Source organism: Atractosteus spatula, chromosome 4 (genome assembly GCF_055471065.1).
Source record: "Atractosteus spatula isolate fAtrSpa1 chromosome 4, fAtrSpa1.hap1, whole genome shotgun sequence".
Classification (NCBI taxonomy): Eukaryota; Metazoa; Chordata; class Actinopteri; order Semionotiformes; family Lepisosteidae; genus Atractosteus; species Atractosteus spatula.
The window spans coordinates 17,036,284-17,056,613 of NC_142709.1; the positions used below are offsets into that span (position 1 = coordinate 17,036,284).

The 20,330-nt window shown below is 37.2% G+C and overlaps 1 protein-coding gene across 1 annotated transcript; it reads right to left on the reverse strand.

Annotated features, from left to right (window-relative positions):
• Positions 1-1,826: 1,826 nt before the first annotated feature.
• Positions 1,827-19,677, reverse strand: LOC148835951 (interferon-induced GTP-binding protein Mx3-like). Its single transcript, XM_088913376.1, has 14 exons — positions 19,603-19,677; positions 18,128-18,218; positions 16,861-17,066; positions 15,517-15,654; positions 14,588-14,742; positions 11,762-11,900; positions 10,725-10,923; positions 10,543-10,621; positions 9,423-9,545; positions 8,122-8,254; positions 5,241-5,390; positions 4,479-4,555; positions 3,130-3,363; positions 1,827-2,832 (listed from the first exon to the last, which is right to left on the reverse strand). The coding sequence occupies exons 2-14, from the start codon at positions 18,214-18,216 to the stop codon at positions 2,608-2,610; spliced, it is 1,947 nt and encodes a 648-aa protein (XP_088769502.1). The 5' UTR covers positions 18,217-18,218; positions 19,603-19,677; the 3' UTR covers positions 1,827-2,607.
• Positions 19,678-20,330: the final 653 nt, after the last annotated feature.

A 20,330-nucleotide genomic window follows, 5' to 3' on the forward strand; every position in this document is an offset into this window, starting at 1 on the left:
GCATTATCTATTGTGCAGAATCTCATCATCTCCTATTTCTAAGTGTTCATTATTGTTTTCAGGTATTTTATCACGTAACTACCACTTTAATTCCACTAAAAACTTGACAGAATGTTTCAGTTAAGCCCTCATAAGAGATTAATTAAGTGTCCACAACCTTTCTGATGTTAATGTTTTGTAAAAAAAAACCATTCAGCTCACCTCTGAAAGACCTGTATCTACATGAGAGAAGTGACAATGACACACTGCAGTGTGTACTGTTGGGACATCCACTTCACTTTATCAGTCCCACAGCATCTGTGGCTGGGATGAGGAAGACAAGTGCATCCTATCTCATTCACACAGTGAACTCACAGGCACCAGCAAAAACATTAGCTTAACTGTTGCACTGCAGGCTGAGGATTCCTGACCAGAATTGACCTCCCTGATGCTCTTGATTCTTCAGGATCACAGAGGAGATCTGGAATACTCCTTTTCAGTGAAAAATGTATGATACATCATGGTAGGAATGCACAAGAATTTTAGCCCAATATTCAGCAGACTGCGAGTTTGAAGTTCATTTTAAGTGAGTGGTATACACAGTACAATCTGATGTTTTCTTATTTAACTTCTTTTTGGTGAGATATGGTACTTGCTCTGTGTGATCCTTGCTTATATTTCTTACTGCTTAGACCATGTACAGTACCATAAAGCATGATGCATTGATATTAGCTTCTCTTTTCAAAGCATTTTCAATCTGTAAAGCAGGAATGGTATTTGTGATGGTACTGTATGTTCAGCGAGAAACAAAGCAAATCTTATTTTCCGTGGTGTTCAAGGATCAAGGCTAGTACTAATGTGACTAATAAAGTAAAATTAATAATCGGTTGTTTCTGACACACTTCGTTCTTTTCATTAATGTTTGTTTTCACAATATAACAGTATACTGTATTTACTTTCCAAATCACATCTCACCATCCTTGTGGATATTTCTGTGGTAAGAATATAACAAAATCTAGTGGTAATCTAATCTAATTTAACACGCAGAGAAATGTGAATGTGGATCAGATGGTTTTGGAGGGTTACCTGATCCGCCAGGCAATCACGTATGTATTCTAGGAGAATAGCATATGACTGAACCTTAGACCCTGTTGTAAGCACTTTCGATTGCAAGACCCATACCACGTGTCCAAGGTTACAGAAAGACCAAGAGCAGGTATAAAACAGGTTTTGTGGTCTAGTGATAATCACCACACCAACCCTTATATAATAATAATAATTGCTTACACTTATATAGCGCTTTCTGGACACTCCACTCAAAGCGCTTTACAGGTAATGGGGACTCCCCTCCACCACCACCAATGTGCAGCATCCACCTGGATGTGGATGAGTTGCTGGCCAGGGAGAGCAGAACAGTGTATCGGAAATTTGCTTCCCTGGTCCAGTGGAGCTACTTCTTCTCCTTGGTGTGCTGGTTTCCCTGGGTCTCTCTGGTGTTACTTCCTGTTTTCCCATGCCTGACTTTCCTCCTCAAGGATCTACAGTAACTTCCAGATTGTGGTTCTTGATCTTTAAGACCAAACAAGTAATATCTATGGGCATTTTCTCAGATATCTCTTGTTTCTTGCGGTTTAATGCAGTTGGTTATGTTTCTTTTGAGTATAACCATGTGATTTCTTCATTTAATATCAGTAAAATGGTAAAACATGGTGTTTGTGGTACATAGGATACATATCTGGACAATTTTAAGGTATGGTTGCACAGTTTCTTGATACTGAAGTTAACAACAGTCCTTCCTTGCATTTCTTGCTAAGTAGTAGCCATACATTTTTGGCCTTGTGTTTGGTGTTGGGGAATCTCTTCTCTTGCCAAATGGTTTTATGGCCACATTTTTGCAACTGTTATTTCTCCTTGAGAGAGAGGCTCATAGTTCTTCTAGCCTTTGTAGCGCAAAAAGGAATTACAAATCCCCAATTATTTAGAGATGCAGGCATACAGACCCACGTATTGATGAGAAAAGAACACAAACGCATCCTAATATCAAATTGTATGACTTACATACAAGGAATAAAGCACTTGTCTAGCATAAGCCTTTACTCTGGTTAGCTGCAAAACCTGGATGAGAGTTTTTGTTTCTTTGTCTATTAAGTACAGGGTACCACATGTTTAAGAGTCAATAGTAACAAGATATTATGCACTTAGTGGCATATAAATATTCCAGGATGGTCTTTTAGAATTTGCTACAATTTTAAAAATACATCTTTTTACTTGTTTTATACCATGAAGAGCATGTTTCTCTTTTTCCCTGAACAAAATGTAATATTAAACTAGGGGGCGTTTTCTGAATAGGACTGAATCTTGCTCATGGCATTGAATGAGATGCAGTTTCAAGCAGAGATGTTAGAGGATCCACAAGGGGGAACTGAAAACGAATACTAATACTAGTAATGTTAATACTGGAAAACACACCTTATGAGCACCTAAGAAACTTACGTTCAGGACTTCATAGACTTTGCTATGATTTGACCCGAATTCAGAAAGCGTCCTGTATGTCATAACATTGAGACAAAGAGAAACTGAATTAACTGACTTTTTAAATCCCTGGCTTGACACTTGACATTGAAGTATTCAGTAGAACTTGCTGAGATGCTGTTGTGCCTTGCGCAGGCGCTCAAGGCGGTTTTGGAGCTCTTCTCTTTTGATGCTGACCTCTGTCCCCTCTCGAAGGAGCTGGTCAATGTTATTGTCGTTCATGAGGTCAAACATCTCTGTCTTCAGCAGTTCAGCAGACTCTTGAAGGAGGAAGTATCGGATCAGCATTGGAACCTGATCAGCCAGGCGCTGGACGAAAATCTGAAGAGACAAGAAAAGTCCGGATGGAGTGCCTAGGTATGTACCGCAACTTAAAAAAATGTTTTTAAAGTTCTGACTATATAAAACTGATAATCATTTCCAGCACACAAATCCCAGAACGTTGCAGATCCTTATGGAATTTATTTATTTATATGGGATTTCTTCTGATTCCTCTATTTTTTTCTTCCTTCCTTAAAACAGATTGTGAGGCTTCAGGTTAATTTATGAAAAGTAAACAGTAAGCAATAAATAACAGAAGGTTAACAGAGAAAGTGAAGCACACAAAATGTCACCCACCTCGTAATATGAACGTATGTTACAAAACATATCGAAATAAGACCTGTGGCAAAATTTGGGTTCTTCGGATTCTTCTTCTGTCTCTTTCGAGGTCCCTGCTTGTTTCATATAACTTCTACTTATATTGTGGAAGATTTCATCCTGGGTGTACATCATGCGCTCCATTTTAAACTGCTCCTCCAGCCTCTTCTTCACTATGTTCTCCTGAGCTGTTTGTATGTTATCAATTTTATCCTGAAGATTAACAAAAACACAGGTGAAAAAAAACTGACCTCAGAAGCAAATACTAAGCACTTCCTTTTGGTAATATGTCTTTGGAAAAGACACAGGAGGCCCTGTATATTCAGACATAATACCTACTTGAAAAGGAACAAGTGGAGGTTAAATATACCCTGAAAGTAAGAGAAAAAGCAGATAAAGCTGTTTGAACTGTGGAGACCTCTTCAGCATGGATTTAACCTTTACTTTTTCCTATGCTGCTCACAGGGAAGTTTCTGCCCTGGTATGGTTCCTACTTGTGCTACATTCCTACATTTCTTGCTGTAAACTCTGTCTAATTCAATTAGTCTTTGACTCGATCTTCTTCAATCTGTCTTCTTCAACTGCATTATTTTCCCTTATACTAAGGAAGATTTCATCCTGAGTGTACATCATATGCTATACACAGTGAGCTTAACTTTTCTGGTTTGTCATTTACCATGAGCCATGAACCATCCTGACATCATCTTTCATGCAGCCTTTATCCTATGTGTGCTCCCTGTGCAAATGCTTTTTTTCTATGATCCAGTATTTTTTTTAATTAGGATGAAAAATATCAGGCAATGTGGAACTTCATGGGGGCAGGAACAGTCTTTTAAAATGGAGTGACCTTGAATCTGGATTATTACACACAGACAACAGTGAAAAGCTCATCTGTATTTTACAGTAGTTTATGCCTTCAATAAACCATCACTTAGAGAGTCCTACTTTGCTGGTTTCTTTTCTTTAGGCAATGGATGGATTGCTAGACAGTTATTTGAATGTAGGGTTTTAGACATATTTCATTGTATAGCACTACCACAGTTAAAAGTACATTCTAACAGGCTTGTTGCTTCAGCTGTGCATACATGTGAGGAGTAATTAAATACAGAGCACATATTTGCACAGGTTACTGCACCTTCTTATGGCTCCTGGAGGATCTACTGGAGACAGCAGCCCACCTAGAGTCTCCTTGACAGTTTTTTAAACCTTTGTTTCTGGCTTTCTTGTTTAGAAACATCCTATTAAGAAAGCTTTTGGATTGAAATCTTTGGGCATATACTTGCTTTCATCCTACAACACGTGAGGCAGATTTATAACATGAAACTTACCCTGGCCAGCAGTATTAGAGTAGGATATTGTTGCAAACAATCAGAGGCCACATCTTTAAATCTCTCTTTTACCATGTCTGGAAAACAACAACACAAATATATTTAATTTAAAACACGTTTTAAAAAGAGAGCAACTCTGTTTAGCAGTGGTTAGTATTACTATCTTGTAGTGCTTGGGCCCTGCACCCAGTTTCTGGGGAGCTATCTGTGTAGAGTTTGTATGTTCTCCCTGTGTTTGTATGGGTTTCCTTAGGGTGCTTCAGTTTCCTCTCACAGTCCGAAGACATACTGTTTAGGTTAATTAACTTCTCAAAAAAAAGTGGTCCTGGTGTAAGTGTGTCTGTCTGTTTGTGAAAATACAGTATGTTCCCTGCAATAGACTGGCATTTCATCCACAATCCTGCCTTGCAACCATTGTTTGATGGGATAGACTCTGGCTCCCTTGTGACACTGAATTGGATAAGGTGATTAGAAAATTTATGGATGGATCTCTTTACAAAGGTCTAGAGTTTTTTCTTAGGTCACTAAGACAGTCCACAAATGGCAAAACAATTTCTGAGTGCGAGATTAATCAAAATGGGAACTTGGAAACTTGCAGGATCACAAGTATCAAAAGCTGTTATGATTGTAATACAAGAGTTTAAAATATGAAAAAATAAACATACAGCATCTATTGACACTATCTTCCATTATATATATATATATTTTTTAATCTCTTGCTTGAGTGTGGTGTTTTTCTCATATGTCTGTATTGTAAGTTACCTTTGATATTTTTCATCTTCTCCTCTGCTGGACTCTCCAGTTCTTTAATCTGGTTACATATAAGCTTCTCAAACACACTGTAGTCAATGAAGCCTGGCAGCTCCCGGCCACGGAAATCAGAATCATAAGCTTCGTCCAGAGATTTTCTGACTGCAGTTACACAAAAGAAAGAAGAGTATGTGCTTTACATACAGCACAGTATGTGTGCATATACAGTATCTACATGACCTACATGGTCAAAACACTTCCCCCAACTGGTAAAATGCATTGACACCAGCATACTTGCCCACAGTTGACATGGAATATTCAATTTACTCTTTCCTTACTTTTTTATCTATAATTGTGATTGTAATATTTTACAGGTTGAATAGTGAATGTCACAAATTTGAGAGCTGCCAGCTTCAATTCCACATCAAGCTCCAAATGAAGTTACATATTTGAGCTCAGAAAAGAATGCTCCCTAAAAACATTGTTTTGGTTATTCCTGCACGAAACCCGTGTTCGCCACAATATTCTGCGCCAGCTGAAACAAGTCACAGATTATAAATATCTAGTCTTTTAAATTTTAAAACACATGTTCAGAAATAATGTACTAAAGCCAAGCAATTTAGCTTAATTATCTTCATCATAATTGCTTTACATGTTCCTCTTGAGGTGCGATGCAGGGAGTGTCTGGTGTGGGGGGCAAAGCCCCAGATTAAGGGAGATGCGTTGCCATGGAAACCACACCTGACGTGAAAAAGGGGAATGAACAGCAGGTGTAGGAGTACTTTAAAACTAGACTGAATATTCCCTGGAGGAGGGCAAGAGCAGGGCGTCAGTTGGGTGACGGGTGACGGGTGACGGGTGATGGGCTGAAGCATGCTAGTAACTCGACAGGGTGATGTTGGAAGAGCGTCCTGCCATGTTTGAGTGAACAAAGACTTGATTAGCCGCTGCAGTAAACCCCGTGAGGGGGTGGAGAAGAACAACAACAATCCCGGAGGGGATTGTGGGAGGGGTAGCCTGTGAGGAATAGAATAAAAATATCAGTCTAGGAGAAGACTGATGGAAGAAACTGAGCTTTATGAGATCACTGGAAGATTTAAAGGGACAGCATACTGTTAGGGCGTGAGAGCAGGGCTGTTGGTATCCGCTGTATGAGTGACTTGCGAGCTGATTAGTGAGTTAGTGTGTGTGGACCAGAGTGGGTTGGGTGGTAGAGGAGCCCTCCCCCTGGCAATACATGGGTATTGGGGAAATGAGAGGGGTCTATCTAGCTACAGCCCTCGGGGAGATAGTGCAGTGGTGGCTGGGCACAGAGTGAGGTGTGCAGGCATCTGCATGGTGTAGTGCAGGGGTGAGGTGTGCAGGCAGCTGTGAATTCACAACCTAGGAGGGTAAGAGTGAGATGCAAGAGAGGTTGTGAGTGTGTGCTGGGTCTTGGCACGGTGTGTAGTGTGAAAGACTCGGTGATGTACAGTAGGTAGTGTGTGTTTGTGTGACCCAACCTGCTGACGTCAGGGCTGGAGGTGGACTTGGGAGTCTGAGGCACTGGTTGTGTATGAGACGGTGACCTAATGGAGTAGAAGCAGGAGGTTCCTAGCGGTGAGAACAACATGATGAAACTTGGTGAGTTTGAGACTCGGAAGGCAAAAGGGCCCAGAAGTACTGGAATGTGGAGTCATGTATCCTGTTACCCTGATGAGAGTGTGTGTAAAGAATAAGGAAAGGAACCCTAAGGCTAAGAAGGTGTGTGAATGTGGCGAATGGGAGCCTGACCATGCCCAAGGTAGTGTCCATAACCCCTGTGACACTACAAGATAGACAAGTTCTAGCATGGTTTCTCTTTGACATAACTCATCCATGATATCCCCTATTGCAATAGTTTTCGTGATCTTTACTCTTTGATAGATTGATTGTAGAATAAACATGCTTCACTTGAAACTGATTTGTAGATTTCTAATTGGATAAATATGCTCTTCAGAATTTATTGTATATCTCTGTGCCATTGTGTCACCATTCTGTTTGGTGTTGAAGGTAGTGTTTTCTTACTTTTGCTTTTGTAGGCATTGTATACCTGAAGAAGGCTTCACAGCTGAAATGTTTTCTCTTCTTTTCAGCATGGAATAAACCTATTACTTGTTCCATTGGGTAGTTGTTGGTTAAGCGTCTTTTAGGACATAAGGTGTCCCAGAGGCCTTATTTGAAAGTCTATATGTAGTGTACATTGTCTGTGTGTGGCGTAAATTTAAAATTTATCTAACACTGTGTTCCTGAATTATTACTCTTTTTGCCAAAGCTGTTCCAGAGATCAAAGAACTTGTGCCCCTGACTATACAGTAGCAACTGCTCAGGCATATTCTTGGCAAAATCTTTACAATTTGGGGGTTGTGATTTTTTTATTTTAATTAGATTAACTGTATCTTCTCTGTTATCATCTATATTGTATCCACCTTTTTGGAAGAATGAATAGAGTAGAAAAATGGTTATGGTGATGTGATTTAAATGTTTTTTTTCATGATAGGTTTGTACCATATTATAGAAACCTGACCTGGGATTATTCCTGACCTTTCAGAAATAATTGAAAGGTGGAGATAACATTAAAGAAATAGCCATTGTGTGGTGCAATGTGTGGAAGTATCTAGTATATACTGTAGCAGTTTTAATGCATATGCAGTGGTCACTGCTAAACACTAATTCATGGTCATAATAGTTGTACATTTAGACTCTTAAACTTGTCCAAACTACAAACTACTTAAACTTCCTGTACAACTTTAATTTCAGAGCACTGTAGGGGATACACCTTAATGTGCCTTCTTTGGTGTTAATGTACTGTGACTTCTTCCACACTTAAAAAATAATGCAAGTAATGGAGAGATTTGTTTTTAAATTTACTCACGTGAGTCTTTTCTTGCATCCAGATTCTCTTTCCATTTTTTAAATTCTTGCCTCAGAAAAGTAAACAGATTTGGTTTCTCGCAGTTAATACCCCGAGATAAATTTTCAATCTTTTTTATGAATTCTGTTAATACCTGTAGACGGAGAAAAGGGTGGAATTGGGTGAGGATGTTGATTTCCCATGTCTGGCCCTTGGGGAAACTGGGATCTTCTATTTTTAAGTGCTATAGATTCCCAATGCTCAGAGAACCTTTATTAGTGTGTTCTGTCCTCAGCCCTTGTTGCAAGAATGTCAGTTTTAAATGTGTTGTTGCCAGAGCATTCAAGCAGTGGAACTGTGGTTGTCTTGTCTTTAACATGTTCAGTAAATGAGTTTCTTGATCTCTGTGCATTTTCGTTTCCTCAGGTTGAATAAACTACAGTATTTTAGGTGAAATAACTTGAAGAATATGTTCATGTTGAAGCTGGACATCGAGTTTGACGACTGAATTCAAGCAACTGGATCATGGAGGCAAGATGTGGTCATTGGGAGGGTGGGTATGTCTGTATACTGCTATTACATTTGATTAAACAATGAGCAACTAGTTATAAAAACGGGTTTAAGACAAGATTGAGATGTGTTCTACCACACTCAGCAGTGGCATTTCTGAAACCAAAGGCTGAAAACAGGATGGAGCTAAATTATCTTAATAATGGAATTTGTAATGAAGCTTCGGCAGGGATGACGACAACCAAGTTCAATTGAACTTGGCTGTCAGAAATTGCAATCATTCCTGATGTAATTTCCACTCCTGAAACACAATGAATACTGTACATGATCCCCTTCGCTCCCTCGCATACGTCTTCTTGCATCCCATCTCCCCCTCTGCAGCTGCCCCTTGGTAACTCCTCACTCTGTAAGGGGGTCCCTAGCCTCCTCGTCCTCTGGCCAGGATGTCAACCCTCAGCCAAGCAGGTTGAGCCAAATTTGAACTAAACACTCCATACTTGTCACTTGTCAACATACACTCTTGTCGCTTATCATGAGATACTGTACTAGACTCATGAGACAATGGAGATGGAGGTCTAGAGAATGACTGATCATACAGTATGCTTTTTCTTGGTTGAAAATGTTTAATTAAATAGATGGTTATAATTTTGTGGACAGTAATAACTACACTTTTTGCATCTCACCTCCATCTCCACATAATTATTTCAGTGATGCTAATGGTCCATTAGACCTTTGCCCTTGAACAGCTGTAGGGGCACAGGTCCCAAAGTTCGGGGTTTGAGCAAATAATGATGAAAACTGGATACACTCACTTTGATCAGATAGCGTCTTTTTGCACATTTGTCCGCTGGGGGTCCGGTGTCATAGTTCTTTAGCTCTTCAAGTGTAAGTCTGATTTTGTCTTTAATTTGGTCTGATATGTATGGCAGTGTTTTCTTAAAAAAAAACAATTGCAATTCATGTTATCATACTACTTTTACTAAACAGTAGTAATTGAACTGAACATTTCAGAAATAATTATTCTACTGGGCTACTGAATGGGCTAGCATTCATTGTCTAGAAATATGATAATTTAATTTACTCAAAACTCTTACAGTTTTAATAACTGTAATTCACAATTTTCTATTAGTTTTTTAAATAAATTTGTCTTGACATCTCTAAATAGTCATGAGTGACTTGTTACATTGTCTTAGTGACTGTCACTCACTATTATACATAAAGTAATATAATCTTTTCCAAGATTGGCATAAAACAACATAAAACATTGGCTAAAAACATCCCCATCTTTAAATAACTTAAAAAGTCTGTTCAAATGTCATAGTAATCTGTTATGTGTGTAAAGAGAGATTCTGGTTTGAAACACATCACCTACAGTATAAAGGGCCTCACCTCTATGTAAGAGATGTGGCTCAGGAGGAGAAAAAGTGAAACAGGCCATACAGTTATATTGTTTTACAATTATATTTATGCTTTTGCATATTTATGCCGTTTTCTTTTGAGACTGTGCATTTGTACTCTCTAACTTGTGCCAAGTAAATATATATAAATAAAGCTTTTACACTGAGTATGCCTTCTTAAGATTGTTCTCTCTTCTTTTTCCAGGTGTTCAGATAGGTCACTCCCAGAATACACATACAGTATAAGGATAAGTGAAGAATGATTTCTCCTACTCATTAAGTTTCCATCTAAATGCCCCTCATCACAGAGCAATATGTCTAATTTTCTAATAACTGGGTTGTGGACTGATTGTTCTTGATCAACTTTGATTACTTCTCAAAGTTGCATTACTTGTTAGTATTAGAATCCCCAAACCTGTAATCATTTATGAATTTCATAGGGCTTTGCATATGCTAATGTTAAAAACAAGGATGTGCACAAAATCCAAAGCCGTGATAAATACTGCACTGACTGATTGTTGGAAATCGAACTTACTTTAATGTGATCCACCAACTCCAGGCTTAATTTATCAGCCAGACACTTAACCGTAGCTCTCCCTTCATCCAAGAGGCTCCTACAGAGGAAAAGGGGATGGTGTGAGAAGTGCTGAGAGGTCTTGACTATGAATCTCGTGCGCTGCGAAGGAGAGTGAGAAGGTAAGTGCCCAGCGGCCTTACCGGAAATGTTTGTGGTTTTCAAAGAAATCCCTCTCCTCCCTGGTGGCTTCTTCTAGTGAGATCTTGTCAATGATTTGCTGTTGACCGCGACATTTCACAATCATGTAGCCTTTGCTGAGTGGGATGACTCTGTTTTGGACGATATCCATGATATTTTTTTCTGTCCCTTTGTCAAGCAAGTCAGGCTTTGTCAAAATTGCTAAAAATGACATCAAAAAATGCCAAAACAAAATTTAAAAAGAGTAGAACTTTGGTGCAACATGCAGAGCTATACCTAAAAGTACCCAAAAGCTTTCCCAGAACTGCATAGATTTCTTCTATTCTAAAAGATTGTAACTATTATCTGTGTGTTATACCTTTCCTGTTTATTCTTACCTGTTTAATAATACACAACATTAAACATTAAATATTTTATCATGCTTCAAAAACTGAAATCATCTGTTTCAGAAAATTAGAAAGGCCTCATGAGATTGTTTACAAAAATATAGTTCTGTATACCTGATTATCAATATATAAGTCTGAAAAGGCTATTTTAACATTTTACAAATCAAGAGAAGATTGTAAAATATCAAATTAGATTATTTTTATAAATGTTTTTCTTTCTTTATGACTTGACTGAAGCCAAATAATATTGTCAACTTTATAATCCTATGACTGTGCAAGTTCTCATCTGTTAAGTATTTTTGTATCTTTCTGTCAGAATGTGGCAGTTGTCGCATCAATACTTTGAGCTGGGATAAAGTAATTACTGCAAAGGGACAAGTAAGGGTTTATTCCATGCTGAAAAGAGAAGAAAAGAAACAACTTTCCAAAGAAGGCTCCACAGCCAAAACATTGTTTCTTTTTCCTTTTCAGCATGGAATAAATCTTTACTTGTTCTTTTGCAGCCTACGCATGCTGACGCAGCTACCTACTAAAAGTAATTACTGGATGATTTTGTGAATCGCTTAATTTGAATCATGTGGTATGTTTCCAGTCTTTAACCACATTAAGTACCATTTAAATATATATTTTTTTAAAGAAGAATATTGTTTTACCCTGAGTTCTTTCTCCATTTGGATCTGCCTCCTGAGCAATCTTCAGTGCTTCTGTAGTTGCTATGTCCACATTACAGGGCACCACAACCAGGTTAATAGTTTCATTCTTGGATACAAATTTCTTTATCAACTTTTTTATCTGAAAATAAAGGATACAGTATGGATACAGTAAAGATACAGTATACTAATGCATATTGAAAACTGTAGTCTGTTTTATGACAATTTTTAATTTTTAAGCAAGTTTGTTGATTGAGTAGTATTGGTGTAAGGTAACACTGAGCTCAAGTCTACTAGTATACTAATACTACAATTAGAATTAATGATGATGAGTAATAGTAGTAAGAAACAGTAATAGTTTATTGTACCGATATAGCATTGAACATCCCAAAAAGTTTCACCTGTAGGAATTAACTCGCTTCATTTATGTCAAGTGTATGTCTGTCACTGTCAAGGTGGAGCTTAGAAATACTGCATTACCATAAATCAGATGATTGTACTGTAAAATGTGTACATACTGTGAAGAAGCTTATTCAAATTGAAATTGTTATTGCACAGTAAAATATTATTTTAAAGAATATGGAAATTATATCAAAGAATTTCAATGATTTAGATGACATGCACAGACATGAGAATTACAGTACATGGTAAAACAGTTTAACAGTTTCATTGATTTGAATGTCATACTATTCAATATTAGGGTAGCGTGTGTACTCATTGCTTGTTAATAAGTACGTCTGCATGCATTGCCCACTTGCAACATGCCTGAATAATGGGACATTTGTATTGCTTGCTGTGCCATAAAGACTAGAAGAACTGTGAACCTCTCTCTCAAGGAGACATACAATATGAGCTGCACAAACATGTCCATAAAACCATTTGGCCATGAAAAAGTAAGTCTGGTGATTCTCAAGTCAAGGCCATAAATCTGGGACCACTACTTACAAGGAATGCAAGGACGGACTTTTGTTAATCTTCAGTTTCAAGAAACTGTGCTACCATACCTTAAATGCATCCATATACTATATATACAGTATATCCTATGTACCACAAACAGCATGTTTTACCATTCTATTGACATTAAAGGAAGAAATCACATTGTTATACTGAAAAGAAACATAACCAACTGCATTAAACCTCAAGAAACAAGGGGTATTTGATCAAATGCACAGTAGAAATCACTTGTTTGGTCTTAAATTAAAGAGCAATTTATAATAAAACAGATCTTTCCATAGATTTACTGTATATTGTATATCTTATTGAGTTAAAGTTTCTGGTAAATAAGGACTTTTTCATGGCAGAATATGGCATGTTGAATGTGAATCTTTATTGCGATTACAGACATGATCTTCTTTGCTGTATAATTTGTGTACTATAAAAATATTTCATGCAGCAAGATTTTGTTGTTTCTTAACATCCTTGGTGGAGCAACTGTCACTCTCGGCCATCGGTGATGCTTTGCGCTGGTGTGTGTGGCTGAAGGGCAAATCAAATTGAGAAGGTGCATTGTCCTCACTAGGCAGAGAGTGTAAGATCTGTTGAGGTTGTGTGCAATCATTCTATCTATAAACAAGTGCAGCACCCAGGTATGAATGTCTAGTCGCTAGTTATGGGGTAGACTAGAGTTAGACCAGTGAAAGGATTAATTATTCCCAAAGATTAAAAGGGAGAAGTGAGTTGGCTGTCCTGTAGGATTAAAAAGGGTAAAGCAGGGTTCATGCTCCTTTACAGTTAATGTTAGGAGAGAGAAGTACAGCTCTGCTCTTTCATCATTTAAAAGAAATTTTACAGGGGAGTCCAATGATTAACAAGCAGAAAATGGATCGAGTCAGGGTGGGGAAGTTTTTATACCAGGGTTGGTCTGGTTTCAATTCTGGTTTCAAATTTCCCAGATTTATGTATACAAGTTAGTGAATAAGGCACAGGCATCCTATAACCGTGTGTTCTAGTATGTGTGCCGTCCACTCCATGCTACCTGGTTAAAGAACTCCCACCACCACCATCACCCCCAACAGAAGTCTGATAAATCACATCCTGCTCTTATGTCTTTTCTTTCCACTCCGTTTGAAAAGATCAGAGCGATGCAGGTTCCTTCTCTCAGTGCTTTTATAATTTGAATAAGAAAGTAATTATTCCCATTTTTACCAGTATCAGTTTCAGCTAATTGATCCCAGATTCTATGAGGGTAATTGAAGTCCCCTATTCTTATAGGGTTTTGCTTGCCATGTGCAGTTCTAAGAAGACTGCATTAACATTATAGGCTGTATTTCACTGTTTGTGTGGAGGAAAATCATTGTAAATGATCAAAGAAAGTATGTTGACTCTCCAGTCTTTGCAAGGCAGACTATTAAATTATTGCCTTAGGTATTGCCTACTGGATACACATACTGTACCTCTCCCTGCTTTCAGCCTGTGGAAACATTCAAACAAGATCTCAAGATTTGGACATTTTATCTTGACAAACTGAAAATGATTTGCAACACAGATAAGATCATTGAGCGTAAGATCACTTTATTGGCCATATACTGTACAATTTCTTGCATTAGGAATTTGTCTTTCCGCATACCCCAGCTTGCTCTCCATGAGACACACAGGCACATATTTTATGTTTGCATCTATAAAAATTAATCTGGTAATATCTGAGTCACTGAAATACAAATTAAGAAAAATGTTGACTTAAACATTAATTGATAAATAGATCAAATATAAATTCTTTTAATTTTTTTGTAATATAACATCAAAAATAATTTGGCTATTTGATATGAAACAGTGTTGAAGGAAAATTACATTTTCTATTGACATCTATTTCATGTCTCAGCTGGGACTTACCTGCTCTCCAATGTCATTTGGCTGACCACGCACAGGTACTCGAGCTATTCCAGGCAGGTCGATGAGAGTCAAGTCAGAGACATCGGGGGAAAAAATTTCTAAGGAGATTAATTCATCACATATATCTGAATCTCTTCCAGCCAGATCATCTTGGGCTGCAAACAGAAGAAGGTATTTATTTATCTGATATCTTTATACATCGTATCACCTTTTTTATAAAATAGTATGTGACATAGTACAGATTTGTACCAAAAAAGAAGCTTAGTTTACCAATGTAGAGGACAAGTGAAGTTAATTTCTTACCCAAACAACTGTATCATGAGAACATTGCCCCATGGAGCAGTCTGAATATGCACAGTACCAACAGAATTATGGATTATGGCAGTACACACCTGCGAACACTATAACAGTTCAGTATGACAACTAATTGACACTGGGGATGTTAGTGGTGTTAATGCCTTCAGATATCAACATGGGCTCACTGAGGTTTACTAAACATAACTGTTTTTTATAGCAGTGAACAGCAAAGTCCCACAACACTAATTGCAGGAGAAAGAAAGGAAGTTTAAGAAGTACAGTCATTTAAACGGGAAATATTTTCTTAATTAATTTCATACTTGTTTTCTATATTGTTACTTGTGTTCCGAATGATTATGCATTACATATGTTTGATTAATTGTCATATCCACACGTATTGATTCAAAAACATGGTTGTTTACAAGGTTTCTCAGAGGTGAATAAATTGTATTATGATCGTAAAGTATGCACCTGCTTTCAGAAAGGTGTTCAGTTCTTGTTATAATAGCTATCAATGACTGTTGAAACAGTGTTACACTTGACATGGTTTATTCAGTAAATAAGGCAGACATGTTATAAAACTGAAAACATTATGGTATGTTTTGAGCAATTCTGAAAAAAATCCTGCCTACCTTTTTCAATATATTTTGCCACCTCTGAGGGATTATCAATCTCGTAAGAAGTGTCTTTGTACTTTATTTTTCCTCTCCAATCAGATTTCTTTTCTATCTTCCTGAGCTTCAGTTCCAATGGACATCTGGTTACAATGCCTACAGAAACAACAGAAGAATCACAGCTTACACTCATGGTCGAAGCCATAGTTCTGACACTTCAGAACCGGTGCCAAACTTCAGCCCCTTAGTGATTGTGGCATTGCCTTACACATTTGGTACTAATGCTCCCAAAGAGTCAGATGGTTTTGGGTCGCTGTGTGCTGGTGAAGTTTCATTGAATACATATGGAAACTTTTACATAAACAGAGTTTATCTGGGAACCTTACAATTTATTCTTCTATTGCTATCATTAGTTACATCCCAGATCATGACAGTACCTCCACCATCTTGCTAAGATATATTGATGTTCTTTGATGGACTTGCAGTTCTTTTCTTTCCTTAACTTTGCTGAAGGTTTGTCTTGGTCTCATCTTTTTATAAAATTTTGCTCCAAAACTATCCTGGTCCATCTTTGTACTTATGTGCAAAATCCGAAAAAAAAAACTTAATTTTTTTTTTCTGTTCTTCATGCTGATGAGAGGTGTGTATCTTGTGATGAAGCTTTTGTATTTCTGTTATCTGAATTACAAACTGTACATTTTGTACAGTTACAAATTGAATGTGCAGTGTACTTATTTTGACCCTCTATATGTTGTTGGTCATTTTAGTGAAAGTTCTCCATAGTGCTCTGATAATTTTTATCAGCAATCAACTGCATATGTATTTGTTTACCAACCTGGTCTTGACCAATTGGTAATAATAAATGTGGATTCTTTCTTCTTTTGTACATTCCAAATTCTTGACTTTCAAACACCTAGTTTCTTTGCTAAGGTTCTAAGTTTTCCCTTATCTTTCACCTTTGAATTTGCCTGACTTTCTTTAGCAAACTGTTTTGAGGTGTTCATTTTTTACTTTGGACCATGGCTATCAAACACTGTAGGTGTTCACAGGTCTTTTGTGAGCCTAATTACCCAACAAAAACACCTGACCAACAAGAGACAGCTGTAAGGCAATTGTCCTGATAATTTAGTTCTTCAAAATAAAGAGGTTCAACACTTTTTTTTTACATTGATCCAAGAGGATAGAACTGAATTGACCTTATTCAAAATAAAGCACTTAGATGTAGCATCAGTCCTGTTTGTTATGCCAGTGTAATGATAATTACACCCAGTAGCATAAGTCTCAAAATGTTAGTTTTAGTTTTTATTCTCCCTATACAAAGTAGCTGCAGAGTGTGAAGAACATAATCATGGCCCGACTCACCACTCCCTTTGGGCAGGGCCACTCCTGACAGAGCCTCCAGCACAGAGCTCTTCCCTGAGCTCTGGTCTCCGATGACAGCGATGGCCGGCAGATCCACATCCTTCTCAATTCCATAGATTCTCAAAGAGTCGATGAGATCAATGTAGGGCCGCACTCTCTTATCTAATATGTTATGAAATGCATTTTCTCCTGCTTTCGAATTATCACTAGACAAATACAATCGGTCACAAAACTCAGCAATGATCTTTAAAAGGTGGAAAACAGATTGTCGAAGTTGTTAATGGTATATATCATAGCGGTTATCCTGGAATGTTGAATTTGCTTCATATTTCTGTTTCTTTTTTTGCTGTAAATGTTTGAATCTGATTTCTTTTATCATTAAATTAAGACACATTAATTTGTTTTCCATTCTAATAACATAATAAATGTGTTCGTGCCTGTTATCTTTCACTATATTTGCCTATGCCAACATTTTGTAAAATCTTCCTTCAAATGGTTTTGGGATTATATTTTGGATAAGGTTGTTAAACTTCTTATTTTCCAAAATAAGTACTTTGTTGTGTTCACTTGTGGAAATCTTGTTTGTTCAACCCCTAGAATTAGACATGAACCAAAGATAAGTGCAAAACCAGCTTACTTTTATTTTTCTAAAGGTGTATGTAGATACAGTAGTAACAAAGTTGAACATTGTTTTTAAACTTTCTTACAGTCCTTTTTCCCGAAGTATGGCAAGACACCACAGACATAGGTAACATACAAGATAAATGGTGATTATACTAAGAATTATGTACAGTACGCTCTTCAAAATGACAGATTTGGTAATGTTTTTTGCAATATTTGTCTTTCATAAATAAAATGATTGCATAAACCTACACAATATGCATTATGGTTGCATATTGTTGCATTATGCATTATGGTTGCAGTTATTACCACAGAAGACACACAGGTGAGTCAGTATACTAATGCAGATTGATTACCTCCTATTACACAGATACTGTACATTTACTGGTTGTAAAGTGTAAATACTGTACATGGATATAAAATATGTGGACATCGACTGGAGGAAATTTTAAGAAACTTACAGAGCTGTAGAATGAAGCAGGGGGCATCATATAGTAAAAATAAATTCTTAATATACCTAATTCCTCTATCGGTCTGGTAGTTGACCTGCTCTTAGGTGAGAACATTTTCAATGAAGGGCAAGTAAATGTTTCAGTAGTTGCTTTGCTTTTGAAGGTGGCTGGGATGCAGAGTTTCTGAAACTTACCTTTGTGCTTCTGTTAAGCCATCGTCTGTATTTTCTTCAGTGAGGGATGCTTGAATCCAAGAAATTGACTTTGGTATCCATTTCGACATTACTGGAAAAATCAGGTTCATACATACACCTTACTAGTGATGATGATGATGAAAATGTGTTAATCACCATGTAAGAAAATGCGCAAAAATATTACTGCCTATTAGATAAGTTCCTTATCACACATATGTGTATGTCTCTTCTTCTGTGTCACTTCCTGAACATTTGAAGAATAATTGACAGAGGAACAAATTATGAAATGAGGTAGTTACTTTCTATACCCACTCAGAAAACACAACAGAACCTGCAGCAGAACATCAAAGTGATTGATAAAGCTCCCCAAATAAGGCAAATGCTTTCCAGATAAAATCAATCAAAATCATTTCATTCATGTTGTACTGAAATAAAACAGGAAAAAACAGGAAACCTGAAGCCTGGTATAAAAAGTCTAAGGTGTTTTTGTGGACACATCATTTTCAACCAGGGCGTGAGGAGGTAATAAATAAGGCAAACAGAACAGGTTTGCTTGTAACTTTCTTATGTTCTCCTGAGAGTTGAGATCCCCCCCACATATCACACATGTAGGGCTCCAAGGATTAAGATTTATACAAATTTGACTGTGCTTTAACAAACTTTCTCCCCACAATTGAAGAAATTAATTACACAAGTAATAACAAGTGTTATTACATTCTATTAGGAGAATGTGCCTCTTTGTGTCATAACTAATATATCATAACATAGGCTAATAAATATTTTTATAATTAGTTGAGATGTGAGCTGTTGAGCTTTCCTGGTGCTGAATCCAGGCAGAGGCATGACTATCACACACAACTACAAGCATGTGATGAGGAAGGGAATTATCTATATCATTATATTCAGTCCCAATCCATCTGTTTTTATATCTTCTCAATCTACATCTCTTTACATTTTCCTCTGGCTTAATTACAACACAACAGAAGAACAGACTCTGTAATGTACTGTACAAAACTCACTTTAAGTCAAGTGAACTGGATGTGAACTGGTATACAATAGTTTAATGTACAGTATTATGTTGGCTTTTGTTCAAATGATCACTAGTGTGGAGCTCCTACCCAATGCCTTTATCCATTTCATAATGCAGAGCATCAAGGAAGCTAACTCTTCAAAGTGCTCCTAAGAAAACACAAGTCATTTCTTACTTGAGAGTAATTTAGATCTCCTAAAGATCATTTTAAATGCATGCCTTCAAATTTTCTCACCATCTTCCTAATTTTTTTAGGAACATTACAACTTCTGTGCCTTTTAGAAGGAAAATAGGAAAATGTTATACATATATTGTTATACATACATTATGGCAGAATACCAGATATGTTTAGTTTAATCTTTGTTGTCCTTCTAAAGTAAGTGTTTGTGATCAGAATTTTGACTCATAAATTATACACCCTGCAGAGGCTATCTCACTTGCTTACCTGATCTTTGTGCAGGCTCTCAGTAGTTGCTTTCAATTTCAGGAAGCTTGAGGAAGCAACAGGCCGGAGTTTGAGTTTGAGCAACAGTAGAGTCAGAATTGCTATAAAGACTGAGTACTCCGAGCTCTGTAGATAAAGGTGCAGAACACCAACCAACAGGAAACAGATGAGAATAACAAGTGATGTCAATGCAGAAACTGAAAGAGTCCAAAATGATGAAAAGAAATCATGTGATTTTTTTTAAAAACCCAGTGCCCCAAACGGTGGACTTCCCTTCCCCTTTAATCTCTCTCAACTGAATGTGTTGATTACTTTGTATAATCAACAGTCAGAGCCTCCTCTTCTGAATTACTGTAGTTGCCATTTTAAGAACTTTATGAATAACAATATTGAACTAAATGATCTTTTTTTCTGTTTTCATTTGATATACTGTAAAATATAAAAAGTTAACATGCTTTATTCTTGTTAAACCAGAGTGATTATTGATCCTGGTTAGATTAACACTGCAATCTTGCCATCTTGTTTCACTGTTGATTCTGAAGAAGTTCACTTTGTCAGTGCATTGCAAAATACTTTATATGAATCAGGGCCCCTAATGACCTTTTCCTTCAGCCTGTCAGTGCAGATTTGGAGTGTCCAGTCCTGGTCCTAGAGGGCCTATGTGTTTCTGAGCTTTCATTCCAGCTCAGCTCATGATGCAATAAACCAGCACTTTAGTGGTTTAACTG